General features: G+C 40.7%; 1 protein-coding gene across 2 annotated transcripts in view; it reads left to right on the forward strand.

Annotated features, from left to right (window-relative positions):
- The window catches only part of ppfibp2a (PPFIA binding protein 2a), a 79471-nt gene that overhangs the window by 15792 nt on the left and 40413 nt on the right, over positions 1–23266 (forward strand). For both annotated transcript variants that reach the window (XM_034188871.1, XM_034188879.1), the window contains exons 3-5: positions 333–446; positions 6738–6869; positions 18146–18238. In XM_034188871.1, coding sequence (XP_034044762.1) covers positions 333–446; positions 6738–6869; positions 18146–18238 — 339 coding nt within the window. The remainder of the gene's footprint in view (positions 1–332; positions 447–6737; positions 6870–18145; positions 18239–23266) is intronic.

Raw genomic sequence — 23266 nt, forward strand, 5'->3', positions numbered from 1 at the left:
TCAAGGGTGATATTAAATTATGTAAAAAGTTTCTGTAATGAGTTGGAATGGCATGTGAGTCCAGAATGCTTTTAGAACCGTAGACCTCAACAGTATTTTAGGCAAAGAACTCAGATTTTTTATATCAAGAAGCCTGATTTACTTTTTGTATTTCAAATAGCATATACAAATTAAAATGTGTGAAATATCGAGCAGCCCATTACTTTTGGAGGGCACTGTATGTGTAGGAACCAGTCTTGTCCTACAAATTTCTCCTGAATTGCACATATCTCAGTAGTACATGTATTATATCATCTTATAACAACACCCTTGTGTAACTTTAACACACACAGGTGGGTGTGCTGACAGACCAGGTGGAAGCACAGGGAGCAAAGATCAGAAACCTGCAGAGTTCTTTAGTTGAGCACCAGCACAAACTGAACTACACAGAGGAGATGCTGCAGCAGGTATGGATCAGCTTGTTTCAATACTTCCTCTTGGCACAATGTTATTAACAAATATTTGATGTATTACTCAATAAAAGGTCAGGAATCACCAACAGGCATTTGGAGATTTGATGTTAATATTATTCTTCAATTTAATGAGTTGTGACAAGGCCCCAGAGAGTCCATCTGCTCTTCAAATGTGACTACTCCACTCTAGCTGAAAGCTCACAGTGTGCATCACAGGATGAATTCTCCTTCCAGGGAGGAAATTCCTGACGAGGATTCTAGTTTTTTTTTTTTTTTTTTTTGCTGCAGATTGCCTTGACAACCAAAATATTTAGGACGCTCAGACTCATTCCAGGACAGTGTCTCAGTGTTTGTGCCTGGTCTGTCTGAGCAGGTGATTGCGGGACAGCAGTCACGTCCCAGGTCACGGCTGAGTCAGACACACCCCTGCATGCTCAGGAAGAACAGATGATAGGAGAGGAAAAGTAAGCAGGGGCGGGATACATGACAAGGTGGAGAAATGGGAGGGACAAAGGGTATTGGGTAATGTTCCTTTAAGTATCAGAAGTGTAGAAAACTTGCAGTTCTTTTCTTGAGGCATTAAAACCGCAGTGGAGACAACTACTGGATAACACGTTAAGCTGAGGTTTAAAAATAACTACTACGAAGAAATATTTGTGACTTTACTCAACTGCAGCTAGAGTCTGGAGTGCACTGGAGAAGGTATTACACAGAATATTGTCAGCTAAAAAATATGTGTGCCATACTCATGACATTGAGCTTAATAATTTCCCTGTGGGATAGCGGGAAGCAGAGACAGCAAAGTGTTCTTTTTCCTAGTTTGTGTACAACACAACTAAAAATGGCTAAAAAGGACTTCAAGCAAACCTGGTCAGAATATTACTTGGATTTTGGAGTAGTTTGCTCATAGGTCAATGTCAAGGAAAACATGGTCCAACAAACACCTTTTTATTGTACGTCACAAAAACCAACAAGCTTCGATGAACCAAATTTAGTGGAAAACTTGGTTGGAGTGTTATTGAGCTGTGATTCAGTTTTTGATTAGCTTGTTTAAAGGTCAAGGAAAACATTTGACAACTACATTTGTTGTTTATCTCAACAACCAACAAGCTTAAATGGATCATGGAGCATATATTGATCATCAAAATATTTGTGATTGATTGGGATGAATAATTTCATAATAAAGTGATAGTTAAACAAAAACAGCATGACAGACATTACTTGTACATTAATGTTGTGGTGTGGAAAGCATAGGGTATGCAGCAGCCTTATGATGCTTTTCATGTTCCATTGTAATTATAATACTTCAGCGTATGCTAATTGAGTTCATGTGCAAGAATGTGTCCTTCAGTTTTCAGACAAGCTGCAAACATGTGCTCAATGCTCAAAGTCTAATTCTCTGAGCAGTGTTGCATCAAAGGCCAGCCAATCCTCGTTTCTTGGAGACCTGGTCATTATGAGGCTTTGGCTCTGGACCGTAAATGTCTTCCTGGTGACAAACCTCTAATATTTTCCATGTGGACTCCAGAAGAAAGCCAGAGAGTTTCCAAAACCAAAGTTTTAAATGGACGTGTCCACATGTTGTTTGATGCTCATTTCTGGATTTTAAGTGATTTAGCACATGCTTAACTTCAACAAAATTTGTAATACATGTGTCTGCATAGTCTGGTATTACTCTTAAGGCTTACACATATACTGCAGAAAGCAAGTAGCCAAGGATTAAAGTGGTCACATCGTGCAGAATCATTTTTATCTGTGGGGACAGTTTGTTTCTAGCAATCTGAGGCATGCACCCTGTAAAATGTAGTGAGTAAATGGATAACTTAATGGAGTTCATCCCTTCTACTTTAACAAGGTAACTCCAAAACACTTCAAGGAATCTGAGGAGTGATCCATACACTCTGCATGCAAAGAATACTGCACACTTTGCCTTTTGGGTCACAGGGGGTTTCAACTTCAGACCCCCTTGCCCAAGTGATCTGACCAAGAGTGATCCATTCCTGTCTGTGTCCAAGCCTCATTCATCCACTTCTTGCCCCACATGATCCACAACCATCTTGAGACCTTTTCTGCAGCCTCGGAGGCCTCAATGTTTGCTTTCCTTTTGCATGCACCAGTGATGCCCAGGATGCTGTAGGTCTTGCATAATGATCTTCCCACAAAGCGCCTCCTCTCCACTTCAATGGGCATACATTGTGCACGCCACTCCTGACTGCGGCAGTCCTCCAACAAATCTGCATATTTCTCCATCTTCCTTCCACTAGCCTCCTCCACCCTCTTCCCATTGCACTGTGAGATCAAGCATGACCACTTGTTTGGATGTCTCAGAAAGCAGCACAATGTCTGGTCTGCAACTTGACTTTGTGATGGTTTCTGGAAATTTGAGTTGCTTCCCAAGGTCCACTCTCATCTGCTATTCACGAGCTGTTCCCTGGAGGCCTGCTTGGGCTTTTGCTTTTGAGGTTCTCCTTCTCAGAGATGAATGCTACCCAGTGTCTTGCTAGTTGGAGGTGTTTACTCTGGTCAGTGGTGCTGCAGATGGTTTCAGCAGTCACCTTCAGCACCTGGTCATGGCTCCAACAGTAGTGGCCTACTCCAGGTGCTTTGGGGCAGTCACTGGGTATATGTCCCAGAGCTCCTCTTCCTTGGCACAAGGCACATGCTGGTGTCTTTGTCTTGCCAAAACAGAAGAGATGGGTTTGGCAGCCCTTCATATACCGACTGGATGAGAAATCTAATGTGGTAAGGGTCAGCTTTCCACAACTGAGCCCATGAGATCTTTCCGAGAATCCATCTGCTTCCCGGGACTGATGAAGTTGTTACTGTCAGATTACCCATAAAAAGCTCTAATGGGAGGTTGCCATACTCCAGACTTGGTTTTGGGGTCTCTGCATTCTACTTCAGTTGACTCCACTAGCATATTGATGGCCAGTCGCAACCAGAGTTACTGAAATTGTGCATCCAGTGATTATGCCTTTCCCTGGCTGGTGCAGGTCAGATGTTACTGTCCCAGAAGTGAACCTCAGATTAAAGTTGCTGTAATAATCCATGATGAGATTCTTGATGTTACTCGGAACATTATGGTGTTCCAGTGTGTCTATAAGCTTGTGCGCTATGAAGTCATAAATACTGGCTAGGTCAAGCCATATTACAGGTAGGTCTCCTTTCCCTTCTTGGGCCTCCCAAAGTAGCTAGGTTACCACTCCACTGTGTTCTAGGCAGCCTGAGACCCCTAGGATTCCACCCTTTTGCATTGAGGAGTTGATGCATTTGTTATTTAGGATATAGTCTTCAGAAATGAAATAATCTTGAAGAATATCTTCCCCTCAACATTGAGCAGTAAGATGGTCCTGAACTGCTCAGTACTGATTGCCTTCTCTTCCTTTAGAACCCACACTTCTCCTGTGAGTATCCAATGTTGGGCAACCTTTCCCCTCCTCCAGATCACCCTTAGGATTTTCCACAGACAGTGTGTGAACTTGGGCTGCCTCCTGTACATCAGGTAAGGCACACCATTGGGTCCTGGTGCTGAGTTGGTTCTGGCAGCCTTGATCACAATTTGGATTTCCTCCCAACTAGGTTCCATGATGTTAAAATCTGTGGTAGATACCGGTGGGTTGATCAAGGCTCTACATTGTACTAAGTCTTCCTCCCATGCTGTATCACTGTAAGTGAGATGGAGATGATTGGCCATCTCCTCTCTTGAGCTTGTGAGGTGGCAGCTGTGCTTCAGGCATAGTAGTTGCTTGGTGAACCCAAAGGGGTTGGCTAGGAAGGCAGCACACTTCTTAACTCTTTCCTTGAGTTTCTTGCTCAGGATGGTGCACAGCAGTTCTAGCCCAGGTTTCTCATCCTCTCTTGCCCCCTTGAATTGTTTCCTCCAGAGTCATAGTTTTTGTCACAACTGTGTGATCTTATTTGTCCTGCAGTTCTTGGAGTACTGACTTCTGGTCTGCTTCTTCTCTACCACACCAAACCATGCTGTGGCCATGTTGACAGTCACATTTGGCATTGTTTGGAGTTTCCCATCTGCCCTGCCCTTCATGGTGACTTCCAGGATACTGCCCATATCATTGTCAAATAGGCACCATTCATCCCCTTGGCTGGCTGGAGGGCAATTAACCCACTGTTGATGTTTTGGAATATCTAGTTCTTGTGCCTCCAAAGTTGGGAGATTCGGGGATCAATGGGATGACTCCTGGCCCACCTCCTCCTGCATTTCACCAAGGTTAGTGTACACCACATTATTTGCCTGATCTTAGATTCCAAAAACAGTATAGTTGGGCTCTTACGTTATTCAGTAATAGTATCAAAACAGTATTAGTTGAACTTAAGTGCAAGTTAAAAAAGTTCTACTCTTATGTATGTTGACCTCTATGAGTCATTGTGTCACACCTCTAGCATTTGTTTAAGTGATGGGCAGCTCTGATTGTAATTTAAAGTTTTTCATCCATCAGAGGCCCCCAAGCAGATGTCTACCTTTCCTTTTGGCAAGCAGCGCCTCTGTCAGGGACTGAATGCTATCAGGTTATGGGGTAAAAACACCAACAATGGTGACAAAGGTTAATTTAAGTTTGTAGTAGGTCAAAAGTTGAAGTTGCTGCAATTTTGGTAAAAAAAAAAAATGCAATGCAAATTATTGGCTAAGGCAGTATAGTTTAAAAAAAGAATAGTCTGCACCATGTATTATACTTAGTCACATGACACAGGGGAGTGTCTGTCATGTGTCATAGAACCCATTGGGTGTGGACCTTGTTTGAGCATTACTTTGGAGATCAAACATTCAAACAGTCAAAACTATTCCATTTATTAATCCTATTAAAACTGACATTGAATGTGCATTTTAAAAAGTTTAACTCAAATTTTAAGAAACTTTAAATGAGAAAAGTCTTGTTTTAGATTTCCATAACATAGGTCACAGACAACTATTTACTCTGCAAGATACATCGACTGAGCTCGTGTGTGGTATGCGACACACACATGGTCTGTAGGAGAGACTGCATAGAAATGGTAAATGGACTGCATTTATATAGCGCTTTTCCATCTGCATCAGACGCTCAAAGCGCTTTACAATTATGCCTCACATTCACCCCGATGTCAGGGTGCTGCCATACAGGGCGCTCACTACACACCGGGAGCAATAGGGGATTAAAGGCCTTGCCCAAGGGCCCTTAGTGATTTTCCAGTCAGGCGGGGATTTGAACCCATGATCTTCTGGACTCAAGCCGAACACCCTAAGGGAGGTGATGGTCATAGCTGTCGAAAATGGCATTGCTGATGGTGATGCAACACCTGCTGCTGGAAAAGAAGATATCATAGCACCCACTATCATTTTACAAATATATAATTATAAAATAAACATGTTCAAACATTTAAAAATGTTTTCCCTGTTATTTACACATAAATCTAAATATGATGACGTTCTTGAGAATAATAAGCAATTCTGAGTAACTGTTCTACAATAATGCTGCCTATAACTGAATCTGGTAATGCTAATTGCAAAACTTGGAACACTTTTTCTAGTATCTGTTGATGTGTTGATGCTGATGATGTATGGCCTGTCACACAGTATGTGGTTTAAATGATATAAATTTTGTGTGATTCAAATATTACTTGTAGCCTTTTGGGATGTGTTCTTTTTGTGTTAGATGGACATCCCACTACAACACGCCAAACCAAATCCTCTTCCCAGAGCCATGGGAGAGAGTGATGACCCCTTTTGGCCAACAGCAGCTCCTCTCCATTTAAAAAAAAAACAGACACAGAAACAGATAATCTCTTTGAAACCTGACCATGTTTTCTTTAAGAGTGGACCACTTCACTGTGTGTGGGATACACACACTTGGCTGCAAAGTTTAATATCTGTTTTCGGTCACTTGATGACTTATATTAGCTTGCTGAAATGATGTATATAATATGACCCCTTTAAGCTCCCTAAATAAGCACCAGAAGTTTAAATAAAAACACACCTGTCAAACTTATTTAAATGTCCTTTCTACGGGTCTTTAGCTTTAGCACTCTCTCTCTCTCTCTCTCTCTCTCTCTCTCTCCCTCCCTCCTCTGCTGTGTTCTCTGAATGAGTTGAGAAATGGTCCTTATAAATAGTACTCATGGCTTGTGTATATTTAGCCACTCAAACAGTGCCTGAAACTGGCGCGCTTGTCTGAGGGGACTGTCATTACAGAACTTGTAGGCTGTTGTCTGCGTCCTGGATGTAGCCTTTGTTCAGTAAGTGCTGACTTTTGTTCTCTGTGTGTGTCCGTTTCTCTCGCTGTATGATGACAGGAGCTCCTGCATAGGACGTCCCTAGAGAGCCAGAAGCTGAGTCTTAGGGGGGAAGTGTCCTACCTGAAACTTAAACTCGCAGACATGGACAGTAAACACAGCCACGAGACTGAAAGGCAACACAAAGCTGAGGTAAGCAGACAAATGTGACAGTCAGGGCATTCAAACTGGATTTTCTATTCATTTAATGCAGGAAAAAAGGGTGTGTTAGTCAAAGCTTTGGCTTATCTGTCCAAACACATTCGTGTGGCTTGGTGGTACCTGCTGAACTTGAATTTTTTGACATCACAGTTCAGTTGTGTAATTGCTTGTTTTGCTGAGTGATGTTCACAGAGATTCTGGAGTGCTTTGTTGGAAATACTGCTTGGAATCCTGAACTTAACTTAGCCAGGTTCCCTGGCAAACCCTTAAGGAAACTCAATGTGATGGAGTTCAAACATCTATATTTTACTTTTTTTAACATTACAACCTGAGTCATGTGCTTTCTAAAGGCTGATGTATTACCAGCGCACATGCTGGGCATTGCTGATGGTGTGAAGTGAGAGAAGGCCTCTGTGCAGCGCTCGAAGCAGACAGGATACTGTAATGTATGTAGTTACAGTCAAAACAGTGCTGGTCAAAGAGCTTTTGTGTCCTCAGGTTAAAGCAGTTCAGACTCAGCAGAACTGGTGTGATGGATGGCACGCCAAATACCAGTGTGTGCTGGACTCAACACAGACACTTTAATTCCTTTTTAATTCAAAAAGGATTTCCTGTGCAAATCTGAAAAAAAAGGTCTCCATTTAAAGACACAATACTTTGCAAAAAAATGCAAAGACCAGAGAAATTTGACAAAAATGTGTTGTTTGACTTTTTTTCCTCCTTTTATTAAAAAAAATAAAAATAAAATAAAATATCAGTGTCGACCGCACACCACCACACACACACTTCATCCGAAGCGTCATATTGTAAAACTTTATAGCAGGTTAACTGGTAGTAATTGTCTTAAAACACACACATTAAAGCTCGCTGCCAAAAACAATCAGTGAAGTGACATATTAAAAAAAATATCTATTTGTGGATCAAATGGTACATGCAAAGCAGTTTCTCCTGTCATAGGCAATGAAGCTTGTGGTTCCTTTAGGGTTGTCAGGGGTGTCTTGGTTGCTTCAAGCACTCAGCTCATTTTTGCATGGACGCAATTTTTGAACACAGTCTGATCTAGTTATATTAAATGTACAATACTATAGTTTTTTTCTATTTATTAATATATGATTAAAGTAAACATCAAGAGATTTGTTTCACGTTGGGCAACATTATGCTGATGCATCACTGACCCATGTTGAAGTCTGACATTGAATCAGCATCCTACAAAATACATTGGATTTGAAAAATGGATGAACATAGAAATTGTAACATTGGCTCAATAGGTACAGTGTATCTCAAAAGTATTGACAGCGCTTCAGTTTTTCTACATTTTTTTATTACAGCCTTATTCCAAAATTCATATTTCCATCAAAATTCTACTCACAGCACCCCATAATGACAACATGAAAAAGTTTTTTTGAATTCTTTGCAAATTTATAAAAAAAGAAAAACAAAAACACACGTCGTATTGAGCAAGGTATTCGCACACTTTGCTCAGTACTTTGTTGATGCATCTTTGGCAGCAGTTACAGCCTCACATCTTTGTGAACATGTTGCCACAACCTTGGTGCACCTATCTTTGGGCAGTTTTGTCCATTCCTCCATTCTCAAGCTCCTTTAGGTTGGATGGGGAATGCCAGCCATCTTCAGATCTCTCAAGAGATGTTCAATTGGAATGAGGTCTGGGCTCTGGCTGGGCCACTCAAGGACATTTCCAGAGCTGCCCTGAAGCCACTCCTTTGATATCTTGGCTGTGTACTTAGGGTCATTGTTCTGCTGAAAGATGAACCGTCACCCCAGTCTGAGGTCAAGAGCGCTCTGGAGCAGTTTTTCATCCAGGATGTCACTGTACATTGCTGCATTTATCTTTCCCTCAATCCTGACTTGTCTCCCAGTTCCTATCACTGAAAAACATCTCTACTGCATGATGCTGCCACCATCATGCTTCACTGTAGGGGTGGTGCCTGGTTTCCTCCAAACATGACAACTGGCATTCACGCCAAACAGTTCCATCTTTGTCTCATCAGATCAGAGAATTTTGATTCTCATGGTCTGAGAGTCCTTTGGGTGCCTTTTGTCAAACTCCAGGTGGGCTGCCATGTGCCTTTTACTAAGGAGTGGCTTATGTCTGGCCACTCTACCATATAGGCCTGATTGGTGGAATGCTGTAGAGATAGTTGTCCTTCTAGAAAGTTATTTCCCCACAGAGGAATGCTGGAGATCTAACAAACTGACCATTAGGTTCTTGGTCACCACCGTGACTAAGGCCCTTCCCTCCAAATTGCTCAGTTTAGACGGGTGGCCAGCTCTAAGAAGAGTCCTGATGGATCCAAACTTCTTAAATTTATGGATAATGGAGGGCACTGTGCTCATTTAAACCTTCACAGCAGCAGAAATGTTTCTGCACCTTTCCCCAGATTTGTGCATGGAGACAATCTTGTCTTGGAGGTCTACAGACAATTGCTTTGTAATCCCTGCTATCAGCTGTGGAAGCTTGTTATGGTTTTTGGCAAAGTCTGATTGAACTCAATATGCAGTGTAGAATCCAGGACAGGATGTTGAATGGGAAAAAAAAAAAAAGTTATTTATTTCTCCCATACAAAAATGAAAGCACTGTTCAAGATGAATGGTGCAAGTCCGCAATCAAAGTACAAACTAAAAAACTTCCAGAGGTACACAAACTAACTGGAGATTAGCAGGAGGGAGCAGGTGGCAGAACACATGAAGGTAACTCACACAAAAGGAAATACTAACTCACTATGAAACAGGTTAAACATGGGGTAGTTCTGGAACAACCATAAATGCAAACCAAATACAGTGAGGCAACACAAGAGAACGAATGAACCCGCAAAAGGTGGGGAACAAGTGAGGGCTTAAATAACAAACACTTAACTCAGCACAGGAGTGCATAACTAAGGAGGCAGGACCGACAGGTGCATGTGGAAAACAACAGGAACCAGGGTGGCTCAACTAAACAGACCTCAAAAGCTGAGTGGAGGAAATAAAACATAATAACAAAAGAAAAACACAGAGAAAGTGTATTCAAAACCATTAATGGGTGATTCTTAGACTACGGGCACTTATTATGTCCTTTGATCATATTGTATGAAAAACAGAAAAAAGGGGAAATTTCACACTTTTATAGTTATCTTTACAGTGAAAGTGTGTTAAGAAATTTGTTCTAGTAGTCTATGATGACTTTTTCACCTTTTTTCAGCATCATTATATGCAAATATTGCTGTTTTGTGCTTGTCCCACACCCAGACTTTTGATCTTCAATGATAAAAATGAATGGTAAAGAAACATTTTTTTCTAATGTTTTAAAATATCTCTGAATAAAATATCAGTAAACTAATCAAAACATAATTGGGGTATTCAATGTCATACAACTGTTGTGATTTTTTTAAACAAAATGTAGTTGTCCCACACTATTGACGTAATTTCCACCACTGTAATGTCCCTTTAAACAGTTTGTATGAAAGATTGTTTGGGTAGTTTCTATGGAGATAAACAGTGACATCAGGGCACATGTATATAGTGCCAAATCACAACAAACAGTTGCTCCAAGGCGCTTTATATTGTAAGGCAATGGTGTGGTGGAAATTACTTTTACAAGGCCAATAGTGCCCGTAGTTAAAGAATCACACTAATACAAGCTGCAAAAATGAAACTCAATTGTGTACCAAAATGAAATGGTGGAAAACAAACAATTCACAAACTACAGCAAGAACTAAGTAATGATCAAAAGCTATACAAAAACAAAAGCAGAAAACTAGTGTGGGACTCAAACAATGTGACAGAGTGCAACAGAAAGACACAACAGGACTGACAGGTGAGGATGCAGGAGTGGAACACGGGGACCCAGACTACCAGGACACAGACAGGGATCAGAACATAACAGATAAAACTATACAGAAATTAATATCACCAACAGAGAAAACTATCAAAATAAGACATCCAGAACATAATGACACTCAAAGGGGCACTGGTAGGGGTAAACCACAAAAGGATCTTATACGAGGTCTATTAGAAAAGAAACCGACCTTTTTATTTGAATCACGTGTGATTGCGTCAGACAAGCTTGAACCCTCATGCGCATGCGTGAGTTTTTCCACGCCTGTCGGTTGCGTCATTCGCCTGTGAGCAGGCCTTGAGTGAGGAGTGGTCCAGCCCCCTCGGCGGATTTTCATTGTCAGGAAATGGCGGAATGATTTGGGCTTTTTTCCATCAGAATTTTTTCAGAAACTGTTAGAGACTGGCAGCTGGAAACCATTCGAAAAATTTATCTGGCTTTCGGTGAAAATTTTACGGGCTTCACAGAGAATAAGGACTGTTACTACAGCTTTAAGGAGAGCTTTAAGGACGTTGGGCGCGCCGCGCTCCGTGCCACCATCGAGAGCCACAAACCAGCGGATCATTTTCTAAACGGATGGAATTCCTCCGCACGTCTGTCTCAATGTGCCAAAAAAGTGCTGATGTCCAAGTCTTTTCACAATTCCTGTGCTAGTCAGACGATGTCCCGGATAAAACACAGCGTCCAGTTTGGAAATGAATGGCACATTCCACTGTTACAGGAGTTTTTGTCATGGAAAGAGGAGCGGAGGCTTCGCACATCCCGGCGGTGCCGCATGGCGCACAGCAACGCCGTGATGAAGCCTCACGGGACATGTTCTGGCATGTCCAGGCACATCCACAATTTCTCGGATAATCACTCGATGGAAAAACCACCGACAGCTGTCTGAACGCCATCTCAAAGCCGTCCTGTGAGACCAAAACGGAGGTGTTCCTTTGTCTCGCTCCATCAGCAAATCGGTCGCGACGCGCCACGCCTCCGCTCAGCTTTCCATGACAAAATCTCTTGTTAAAAGTGAAATCTGCCGGAAAATGGTTGATGTCCAGCTCTTGTGATAACCAGAGAAAGTGCACACGACGGTCCCGGCTCCACAGAGCCATCCGTTTAGAAATGATCCGGTGGTTTGTGGCTCTCGATGGCTGCACAGAGCGCGGTGTGCCGAGCGTCCTTAAAGCTGTCCTTAAAGCTGTCCTTAAAGCCGTCCTTAAAGATGTAGTAACAGTCCTTATTCTCTGTGAAGCCCGTAAAATTTTCACCGAAAGCCAGATACATTTTTCTAATGGTTTCCAGCTGCCTGTCTCTAACAGTTTCTGAAAAAATTCTGATGGAAAAAAATCCCAAATCATTCCGCCATTTGCTGACAATGAAAATCCGCCGAGGGGGTGGACCACTCCTCACTCAAAGCCTGCTCACAGGCGAATGACGCAACCGACAGGCGTGGAAAAACTCACGCATGCGCACGAGGGTTCAATCTTGTCTGACGCAATCACACGTGATTCAAATCCATATGGTTTTTGAAAAAAATAATAAGGTCTGTTTCTTTTCTAATAGACCTCGTATGTAGACAGGAGTGCACCTTTCCAGATCATGTTCAATCAACTGAATTTACCTCAGGTGGACTCCAATTAAGCTGCAGAAACATCTCAAGGATAATCAGTGGAAACAGGAAGCACCTGAGCTCAATTTTGAACTTCATACCAAAGACTGTGAATACTTATGGGCACGTGATTTATCTTTTTTATTATTATTATTATTTTATTTTTAGTAAATTTCCAAAAATCCCAAAAAAAAAAAAAAAATCACATTGTCATTATGGAGTATTGTGTGTAGAAATGTGAGGGGAAAAAATAATTTCATCCATGTAACATAAAATGTGGAAAAAAGTGAAGCAGTGTGAATACAGTCTGGATGCTCTGTAACATAGATATATTTTGGTCAGAGGTGGGATCAAATCTCTGTCGAGTCACTTCCAAGTCTTGGCATTTCATGTCCCAGGTCAGCTTGAACTGAGAGCTGAGTTGGGACGAGGGCTGGTTTTTAGCACATAGAATTGATTCAGTGCTTTCACAGTGTGCACAAACCAACTTTCCCTGTAACAGCTGCGTGGACGTAAGGAGAATTGCAAAAATCTGCTTTGAACCCTGTACCGGCCTCCCACATGCTGCCTCCACTACATAAACATGTGCACATGCACAGACACACACAAAGTATGAAAGCTCCTTACTGTGGAGCCAGTAAGCTCCCAGTTAAATTTAGCTATGAACATGTTTCATATCGTCTGTGATCTCCACCATACTGGACCCCAAGTGAGACTTCCTCGTCCGCAGTCTGAACATAACTCAGCTGCTGTTTACACGCTCTCTGTAGACACATGGAGACAAACTGCCTCTGATTGATTTTAAAGCTCTTCAGCTTTTGTTACAGTTAATTACTGCAAACTATCTGTTTGATGTTCAGAACATGCATGATTCTTAAAATATGGCTACAATACACAACATATAAAGAATTGTGATGGTTACTTTGATGGATGATCCAAAATTACAGGTGTCATAGATGTTGCTGGCAACTTTATTTCAAATAAATAAATAAATAAATAACTCTAAAATAAGAGGCATTTAAAGCATGTGTAGCTGCTTTTTCATGGTGCAATTGGGTACAGCACACTACTATTGTTCATGGTTTCAGTAAAGCCCTGGTCCCACCGAATAATGAACGACGAATATTGAGCCACATAGCATTTTTTTTTTTTTTTTGGTACGAGTTTTGGGAGAATAGTGGCTCTTAGAGGCAGAATATTTGGCTAACGAGGCTCATCTCTGAGCGTGGTGCTAATTTCAGCGTGGGTACTATGAGGACAAACAAGGATGTTACAGGCATGTTAGTGGCGAGCACGAGGCTGTTAGAAGCCCATTTTCCAAGTACCTGGTGGCTACGAGGATAGGACAGACTATTTTTGACAGGCTATTTTGGCCCCGCACTCTCGCACACTTCGTCGTGACTGTCCCACTCCCTTTGCACGCTGGACGCTGTATATAAAATAATTATTTTGTAGCGGATTCATTATCATCATCATCATTCTGAATCACAGAGGATCGTTTCAGCTGCCGCTTTCTCTCTCTCTCTGTCTCTCTCTGTCTCTGTCTCTCTCTCTCTCCTGTGCTTCAGGAGGTGGAGAACGTATTTGGAACTGTCTAAAAGGTAATTATATGTAATGTTAATATTGTAATGGCTTGCTAAAACAGTTGCATGTTCATTGTTGGGAAGGTGCCGTAGCACGGACCCACAACAGGGGGCGCAAATGAACGGACAATGAATAAGCCAAAAAGGTAACAATTTAATGTTGTGATAATACACAACGAAACGTACAGTAATTTGCACAGTTAATGTAAATCCAGGTGACGTGTGGGCAGGCTCGAAGATAGGAGACCCCCGACGAGAGAGAAGCCGCGTCCCACACGGCTTCCACCACCAACGGTCTGAAGAACACCGGAGCCAGCTGGTGCAGAGGATGAGTGACAGCTGTCACTTCTTCTGGGTCTGGCGCCCTCTCGTGCTTGGAGCCCGCACTCCAAGCAGGGCGCCCTCTGGTGGTGGTGGGCCAGCAGTACCTCCTCTTCAGCGGCCCACACAACATTCATTCCTTCTTACATGTATGAGCAGCTGTAAAAGTATGTTTATGATAGATTTAACATCTCATTATAATTGATCAGATGAGCTGTGCTGTGTGCGCTGACGCAATCACTCGCACTCAGTGTTTTTAATTTCAATGTTCATATACGTGGCTCTTTATTCAAATAATCACTGAAATTTCTGACAAATCCATTTGTGGCTCATTATTCATGGCTTTATTATTCAGCATGACCATGGCTAGTAATGGTTACTAGGAGCCTTCAAACTGATGTAACAATTTGTAGCCAACAAACATGAAGTCATGTTGTATAAACACACAAAAAATCAAGGAATAAAATCAAAGAAAAGGAAACAACACAATAAAATACTGTGCTTCTGATACGGACTCGGTGGGTGAAGATGTGGAATTGGTTAACTGACATATTTGCTTTTATGCTCATTGTCACAAGTTTGTGTCTGGTGTGTTTGATTGTTAAATGTATATAAGCTTGTTGAAAATTTAAAAGTTGTATCATATGATCCTTTTAAGTATGCAATTCCTATAGATGTAAACAGATGTTCAGATGGGAAGAATGTTGATTTTCAAGGTCATCACTGACACACAGTACCTGCACATACATATTCTATTTCCTGCTCTCTTTCTAAACATATATCTTCACTTCCCTTCTTCCTCACCACATCTGCCAGAGTGTTGTGAATTTCATTAGTGAGCTTCAGGAGCAGATGTGTAGGTTTCAGAAGGAGATCAACAGCAAGATCACGGAGAAAAAGATCCTGGAGGTCCCAGAAGACAACAACACTCTGGTGGTGTGCCACAATGGTTCCACTGAGGACCCAACATCAGACCCGGAGCTTTCTGGCCTCATAGCCCCAGAGACTTCAGATGGGCCTGATTGGAGCGACTCAGGACAGAATAGTTCAGAAGCAGAATATGGAGAAGAAAATGTAGGCACAGTCTATGTGCATGCTCTCTGACCTTTCACACAGCATGGGTTGCTTCACTCCAGGTGCAGATGCAAATGAATCATGCACTCATTTCACCATGTTCACCATGGAACAGCTGATCCAATTTGTAACTTTTCCAACAATAAGCTAATTGATGTGATTCATGTTATCTTATTTAAATCTGGTGTGTTTAAAAAGTGTGCTGTTTAACTAACCTCTAGGGGTGGAATGATACACTAGCTCCACGATATGCTATATATCGGGATACACATATCGCAAGTTGATATATATATAACAATTTGATACATATCATAATACAGTTATTACAATTTGATACATACCACGATACACCTATTGTAATTTGATACATATCGTGATACACCGATCACAGTTTGATACCACAATACACCTTTCGCCATTTGATACTTGTCATGATGCATCTATCACAATTCATTACATTTCATGATACACCTAAACAACACCCATCATGACACATAATTACATCACTGTTCACACAAATTATTTTGTTCAAAAATTCGGAACAAAACAGAATACAATGATTTGCAAAACCTCTTCAACCTATATTCAATTGAATGAACCACAAAGACAAGATATTTAATGTTGAAATGGATAAACTTTATTTGTTTTTGTGCAAATATTTGCACATTTTGAAATGGATGCCTGCAACACCACAGGGTGGTGGACTGACCATGAGATGCCATGCCTAAAGCTGACGCAGGGTACTGGATGACCCCCTGTCTGTGGTGCAATTGCTGTGTGGTCATCTAAATATTGCACTTTGTTTTTGATGTTACTCTGGCTTTGTTTTCTTTTTCTTCAGCTTTGTAAAAACTTTGTAAAAACCTTATAACTATTGGAATGGCCTAAGCAGTGGACCACCCCTCTGAGTCTGGTCTGCTTGAGGTTTCTTCCTCAACATCATCAAAGGGAGTTTTTCCTCACCACTGTCACCTGTGTGCTTGCTCAAGGGGTTGGTAAGGTTAGACCTTACAAATGACCTTCTTATGGCCTCAGACAGTGGACTCATCTCTGTGCTTGTTCTGTTAGACCTCAGTGCTGCTTTTGATACTGTTGACCATAAAATTTTATTACAGAGATTAGAGCATGCCATAGGTATTAAAGGCACTGCACTGCGGTAGTTTGAATCATATTTATCTAATAGATTACAATTTGTTCATGTAAATGGGGAATCTTCTTCACAGACTAAGGTTAATTATGGAGTTCCACAAGGTTCTGTGCTAGGACCAATTTTATTCACTTTATACATGCTTCCCTTAGGCAGTATTATTAGACGGTATTGCTTAAATTTTCATTGCTACGCAGATGATACCCAGCTTTATCTATCCATGAAGCCAGAGGACACACACCAATTAGCTAAACTGCAGGATTGTCTTACAGACATAAAGACATGGATGACCTCTAATTTCCTGCTTTTAAACTCAGATAAAACTGAAGTTACTGTACTTGGCCCCACAAATCTTAGAAACATGGTGTCTAACCAGATCCTTACTCTGGATGGCATTACCCTGACCTCTAGTAATACTGTGAGAAATCTTGGAGTCATTTTTGATCAGGATATGTCATTCAATGCGCATATTAAACAAATATGTAGAACTGCTTTTTTGTATTTGCGCAATGTCTCTAAAATTAGAAAGGTCTTGTCTCAGAGTGATGCTGAAAAACTAATTCATGCATTTATTTCCTCTAGGCTGGACTATTGTAATTCATTATTATCAGGTTGTCCTAAAAGTTCCCTGAAAAGCCTTCAGTTAATTCAAAATGCTGCAGCTAGAGTACTGACAGGGACTAGAAGGAGAGAGCATATCTCACCCATATTGGCCTCTCGTCATTGGCTTCCTGTTAATTCTAGAATAGAATTTAAAATTCTTCTTCTTACTTATAAGGTTTTGAATAATCAGGTCCCATCTTATCTTAGGGACCTCATAGTACCATATCACCCCAATAGAGCGCTTCGCTCTCAGACTGCAGGCTTACTTGTAGTTCCTAGGGTTTGTAAGAGTAGAATGGGAGGCAGAGCCTTCAGCTTTCAGGCTCCTCTCCTGTGGAACCAGCTCCCAATTCGGATCAGGGAGACAGACACCCTCTCTACTTTTAAGATTAGGCTTAAAACTTTCCTTTTTGCTAAAGCTTATAGTTAGGGCTGGATCAGGTGACCCTGAACCATCCCTTAGTTATGCTGCTATAGACTTAGACTGCTGGGGGGTTCCCATGATGCACTGAGTGTTTCTTTCTCTTTTTGCTCTGTATGCACCACTCTGCATTTAATCATAAGTGATTGATCTCTGCTCCCCTCCACAGCATGTCTTTTTCCTGGTTCTCTCCCTCAGCCCCAACCAGTCCCAGCAGAAGACTGCCCCTCCCTGAGCCTGGTTCTGCTGGAGGTTTCTTCCTGTTAAAAGGGAGTTATTCCTTCCCACTGTCGCCAAGTGCTTGCTCACAGGGGGTCGTTTTGACCGTTGGGGTTTTTCCGTAATTATTGTATGGCCTTGCCTTACAATATAAAGCGCCTTGGGGCAACTGTTTGTCGTGATTTGGCGCTATATAAATAAAATTGATTTGATTTGATAAATTAGATAAATTGAAATTGATGTTGAATTGGTCATTATTTTTTGCATGCAGTTGTTGACTTTTCATAGCATCATGATACTAATTAAAAAAAGATATGATTGAATCAGACCCCACAATATGGTTATTATAGTACACAATGTACCGTTCCACCAGGACTAACCTCACATTTATAGTCAAGTATTTAATCTTAATTCTTCTTTTAAGGTTTTTTAATGGTGTCATTTTATCAAATGTTCTATTCTAGGCCCTCAAAAAGGAGCTGAGGGTCCTGAGAGATAAGGTGGACCACTTGGAAGATCAGAAGTTACTGTATGAGAGGAAACTCAAAGCAACAAAGGTAAAAAAAAAAATGTGGATGTCCATTGTGTCTTGACTTTGCAGTACACCATCACTGGTAAAATTCCATTACTAACTGTCCATTCAAGCAAGACTCGCTACGTTGTCAAAGTCAGCGGTCCAGTCAGTTAAATGAACCGTTCTTTTATTCACAGGCACCTGTTTTTTTCAAGAAGTCTGAGAGCTATTTTATTTTAAGTATCCTTTTGCAGAAATAGATTTAATGACAGTTTCCTTCTTCAGTGCGGTGACTGTGTACTTTGGCACTAACTCACGGTAATAGCTCCTCAGGTTTTCTCTTGCAATTTGTTCTCACTCTCATTGCTTTACTACTATAAAGCATTATCCCCTCATTAGTCCATCATTTTTCTCTGAGAATGTCTCCTTATCTTTTCTCTTGTGTGTAGCTGATGTGTTTTTCTGTGTACTAAAGGTTAATGCTATTCTTCTACCTGCCTGTGTTCAATATAATCACTTCAATAGTTGATTCATGGCACTCATAGCTGCTACTTCCATTGTATTTATTTAAGTGAAGGTTGAATCCCATTTCTCTCTAATATTATTGGTCAGGTCACATGAGAAGATATGTCAAAATGTTAAAATTGTCTGCATATTGTACGTCAGTCATGTTATGACAGGTGGTTCTACAAACAGATGTACATGGGCAGCTGTAGCATATGTTCAAAGTCCTTAAAGAGGTCATATTGTGAAAAATTAGTTTCATCTGAAAATTATTTTGATCTTGAAAATATGACATTTCTATTCCTGTTCATCGAGAAAAAATTCCATATTTTCAGGAATATAAGTCACACCTGTCAAAAAATGGCTCTTGAAGAGGAAAAAAAACATAACTAATTGAAGTGGGAGTATACAGTACATCTCGAAAGTATTCACAGCGTTTAATTTTTGGTTTTGTAGATCTGGAGAAGGCATTTGACGCTGGCTCACAGATCTGGCAACTTGTTTCCGACGGATTGTTTGTTGTTGTAACGCTATTCTGAACTTCACACGGTTGTATACGTTTCTTTTATTTCTGTTTAGCACTCTTCTGGTTATTAATTGTATCTACTCTGAACGTTATTTAACTATAGTCCTGTTGTAATTCGCTAGCAGTTAGCATTCATTAGCATTTAGCTTTCGCTAGCTAGGTTGACTCCTCCCTTCCCACCCCTTGTTATTTTATAGCTGGTTGTTTTTACCTGTTTAATACTTCTGTTAGTTTTTCAGTGGAACTGCTGTGAATTTTAAGTAATTATTTTACTCCTTTGTAAATCTTAGGAGCGGCTAGCATTTTCGCTAGCGGTTAGCTTGCGTTAGCGACTTCGGACCCTCATTTTCATTTTTTCATTTAGTTTTTTTATATACTTCTGTTAGTTAACTGTTAGTGTAACTGTTGTGAACTTTAGCTTAGTACTTTACTCTTGTGTTAATCTTAGGAGTGGTATATATATATATATATATTTATTGTTCCTACATTTCTAATACTTCTGCTACTCTTTCAGTGTAACTGCTGTGAACTTTAATTCATTTATTTGCGTCTGTGTGAGCCTTAGGAGTGGTTAGCTTATCCATTATTGGTTAGCTTGTGCTTGCTTGGCTATACTCTTAAATTTCCTAGTGCACAAAATACACTACTTTACCTACTTTACATCCTCCATAAATCCTACGTGATGTTCGAAGAAAGGGTGGCTCTCTTAGACAGCCGTGTCCATAAGTTAGAGCAGCTTCTTAGCGCAGTGGAGTTAGATGTTACGGACACTCCAGATGAGGTTAGTGCTGGGCCGGCTAGCGAGCCCATTCGCATCAGCCTAGAAACGCCGGCTGTGGAGGACGGTTTTCGGACTGTGGCGAGGCGGAGCAAGCCCCGTAGGGCTTGGTGCCCGTTTGTGGCACCCCGATCACACTCATCACTGCGAACTGTGAATCGGTTCTCCCTCTTGAATAAGCCTTCTGATCCCCTCTGCAAATCATTTATGGAAATTGTGGATGCATTAGGATTTCAGCAATGCATTCGGGATTCGACGCACATTAGTGGAAATACCCTGGATCTGGTTCTCGCACGTGGTATTGCTGTCATGAATATTGACATCATGCCTCTTACATCAGTGGTCTCTGATCACTCACTTATTAAGTTTACAGTTTCGCTGCCGTGTTTAGTGGAACAACAACCTTATTTATCACTGCAGCGATGCATCAACTCCTCAACTAAGACTGAACTAGAAGCTAGACTGCCTGATGTCTTAGCCTCACTTTTGACAAATACCCAGTCAGTAGACAGACTTGTGGATAGTTTAAACTCAGTGCTCAAAACGACACTCGACATGATTGCACCACCTGTGTTGAAACCAAATCACAGTCACCTTGGTTCCATGATTACCTGCGTGACCTCAAGCATAAAGCAAGAGGTCTAGAACGGAAATGGCGTCGTTCAAAATTAGAAGTATTCCACCTTGCGTGGCATGACATGGAAACACATAAAACATATATTGCTTTTGCGACAGGCTGCAGTGAGCAAGCGCACAGCACGCACATTGACAGGCTTTCCCATGAGAAATGGACCGCCAGATCATGTGAACATGCAGCAGGCGATCTGAATGTCACATCACCCACATGAGCTCTGTTCCACATGACGCGGTATCTGTCCTGCCGCGCGCCGCCCACAGGACATGCGTAGGTCGACTGGACACACCGGGCCAGCAGATGTGGACATGATAAGAGCGCACTGCTTCATTCATGTCATGACTGTACGTCTATGACCATGGGTCATCTAAAGAGGAACAGACAGCTCATACTTGTATTGTCTGCTCGATAAGGGGGATTCAATAAATTGTAGTATTTTTTTATGGTGTGTGGTTTTTATTTTATTTTTTTCTCCACAACAGAGGCGTGATGTGGTGAAACTCATTCCAGCTGCTCACACTGTGAAACTGTTGCCAGTGTATCACACACGCCTGTGCAACCATGCGTCCCTCATGACAGCAGGTGGAATGTTTCATGGTTCCCCATTGTGTTTGGTTCGCAGATTTTCTTAGTTTTTTTGCATCTTTTATGATATGTGTAAAGGGACGCAAACATTCTTACAAACACTACTCATTCGAAATTGTTTGTCTAACAAATTTACATTCAACTGTTAATAACTGCACTCTGTTATTCATAAATAAGTAAATATTGTAGATATTATTTATTTATGAATCTACTCCTGGAAACAAGAACTAATCTGAAATAAAAAAGGAATGTCTTGTTTGAAAATGTGTTATTCATTTAGTTTGCAACAAGAGATATACACCCAACTGATATGTTTTGGAATATTTGATGTGCTTCATACTTATAACAGTGTGATTATTAAAATTATCCTATATGCTAGTGTTTCCTTTCTGGCCGAAGACCACTTAACCAATGAAAAACATCTTACTGACCACATACAGTAACTCCACAAATATCCAACCAACAGTACATTGCCAATTCCAACCAATTATTGTACCTTACAAATATCTTTGTTTACTTAGTGACATATATGCAACTCTGTTCAACTTTGTAGTCAGTTTTAAACAGTTTGAGAAACACTTTTATCTTAGAAAATGAAAATTGCAATATTTACCAATACACTTACAAACAACAAAGGGTTTCTCATGGACCATGTGTGTTCCACAGACCACTCTTTGAGAAATGCTGTTATATACAAAGCTAAAGAAGGCCATGTTTTAATGGCAGTTACATGTCACATTTACAGATCATATTATGAAAGTGAGATGACAGATTACAAGACCAAATCAGAAAACAATGGGATAGTATGGAACATGTAACAAACAAAAAACTAAAAAAAAAAACAAAACAAAAAAAAAAACTGATTCTTACATTTACATTGACTTTTATTTCATTACAAACAAAATGAACCCAAATGATCTGTGATTCATGATCTGTGAGGTCAACATGTCATTTGTTAATAACCATCCATTTCTGCATGTAAATCTGCAACATATTTGAAAAAAGTTGGGATGGGGGCAATTTTGGGCTCATAATAAATAGTAAAAAATAAAATGAAAACAAGAGCAATCCAAGATTGCTCAAGTTGCCAATTCTGATCCAGATCACCTCCAAAATTCAGTGGAGTCTTCCATGCCCTAATATCTATCTGTGGTGCACATTTGGTGAGAATCCTTGAGGTCATTTTGACGTAATCCTTCAAAGCCTATATAAAGAGAAAACTGGATTCAGAATCCGGATCTAGATCTGGATCACATTCAAAGTTCACTGGAGTCTTCTATGCCCTAATATCTATTTAGGGTTCAAATTTGGTTAGAATCCTTGAAGTAGTTTTGACATAATCTTTCAAAGCCTGTACAGTGAAAGTGAAATCTTGATCCAGAATCGAGATCCGGATCACGTCCAAAATTTAATGGATTCTTCCATGGCCTGATATGTATCTGTAGTGAAAGGTTTATCAAAATTTGTGCAGTAGTTTTGATGTAATCCTGCTAACAGACAGATATTAAATGTTGATGATTTGATTGTCATTGGCGTATGTAATAATAATAATAATAATAATAATAATAATAATGTTATTTCAAACAGGTGATTGGAATAATAAATTTGTACAAAGGCAGTATACTCAATTTTACTGATTTATTTATGTATTTATTGATTTACTTTATGCCATCTACCTGCTGCTCAGGTCATTGTCACATCTGGAGAGCACTGGGTGCATTGTGAGAGTCATGTTCTTTGACTTCTCCAGTGTCTTCAACACAATTCAGTCAATCACTTCTCAGGGGTAAGCTGGAAGGAGCTGGAATTGACGGTCACCTGGCAACATGGACCACTGACTACCTCACCAACAGACCACAGTATGCGAGGCTTCACGACTGTGTGTCTGATGTGGTAGTATGTAGCACGGAGCTAATGCTGTGTCCTTTCCTCTTCACGCTGTACACGTCAGACTTCAGGTACAACAGTTAGAGCCCTTCACAGATTATGTCCACATCAGTATATATATATATATATATATATATATATACACACACACACACAC

This window comes from Thalassophryne amazonica, chromosome 2 (genome assembly GCF_902500255.1).
Source record: "Thalassophryne amazonica chromosome 2, fThaAma1.1, whole genome shotgun sequence".
Classification (NCBI taxonomy): domain Eukaryota; kingdom Metazoa; phylum Chordata; class Actinopteri; order Batrachoidiformes; family Batrachoididae; genus Thalassophryne; species Thalassophryne amazonica.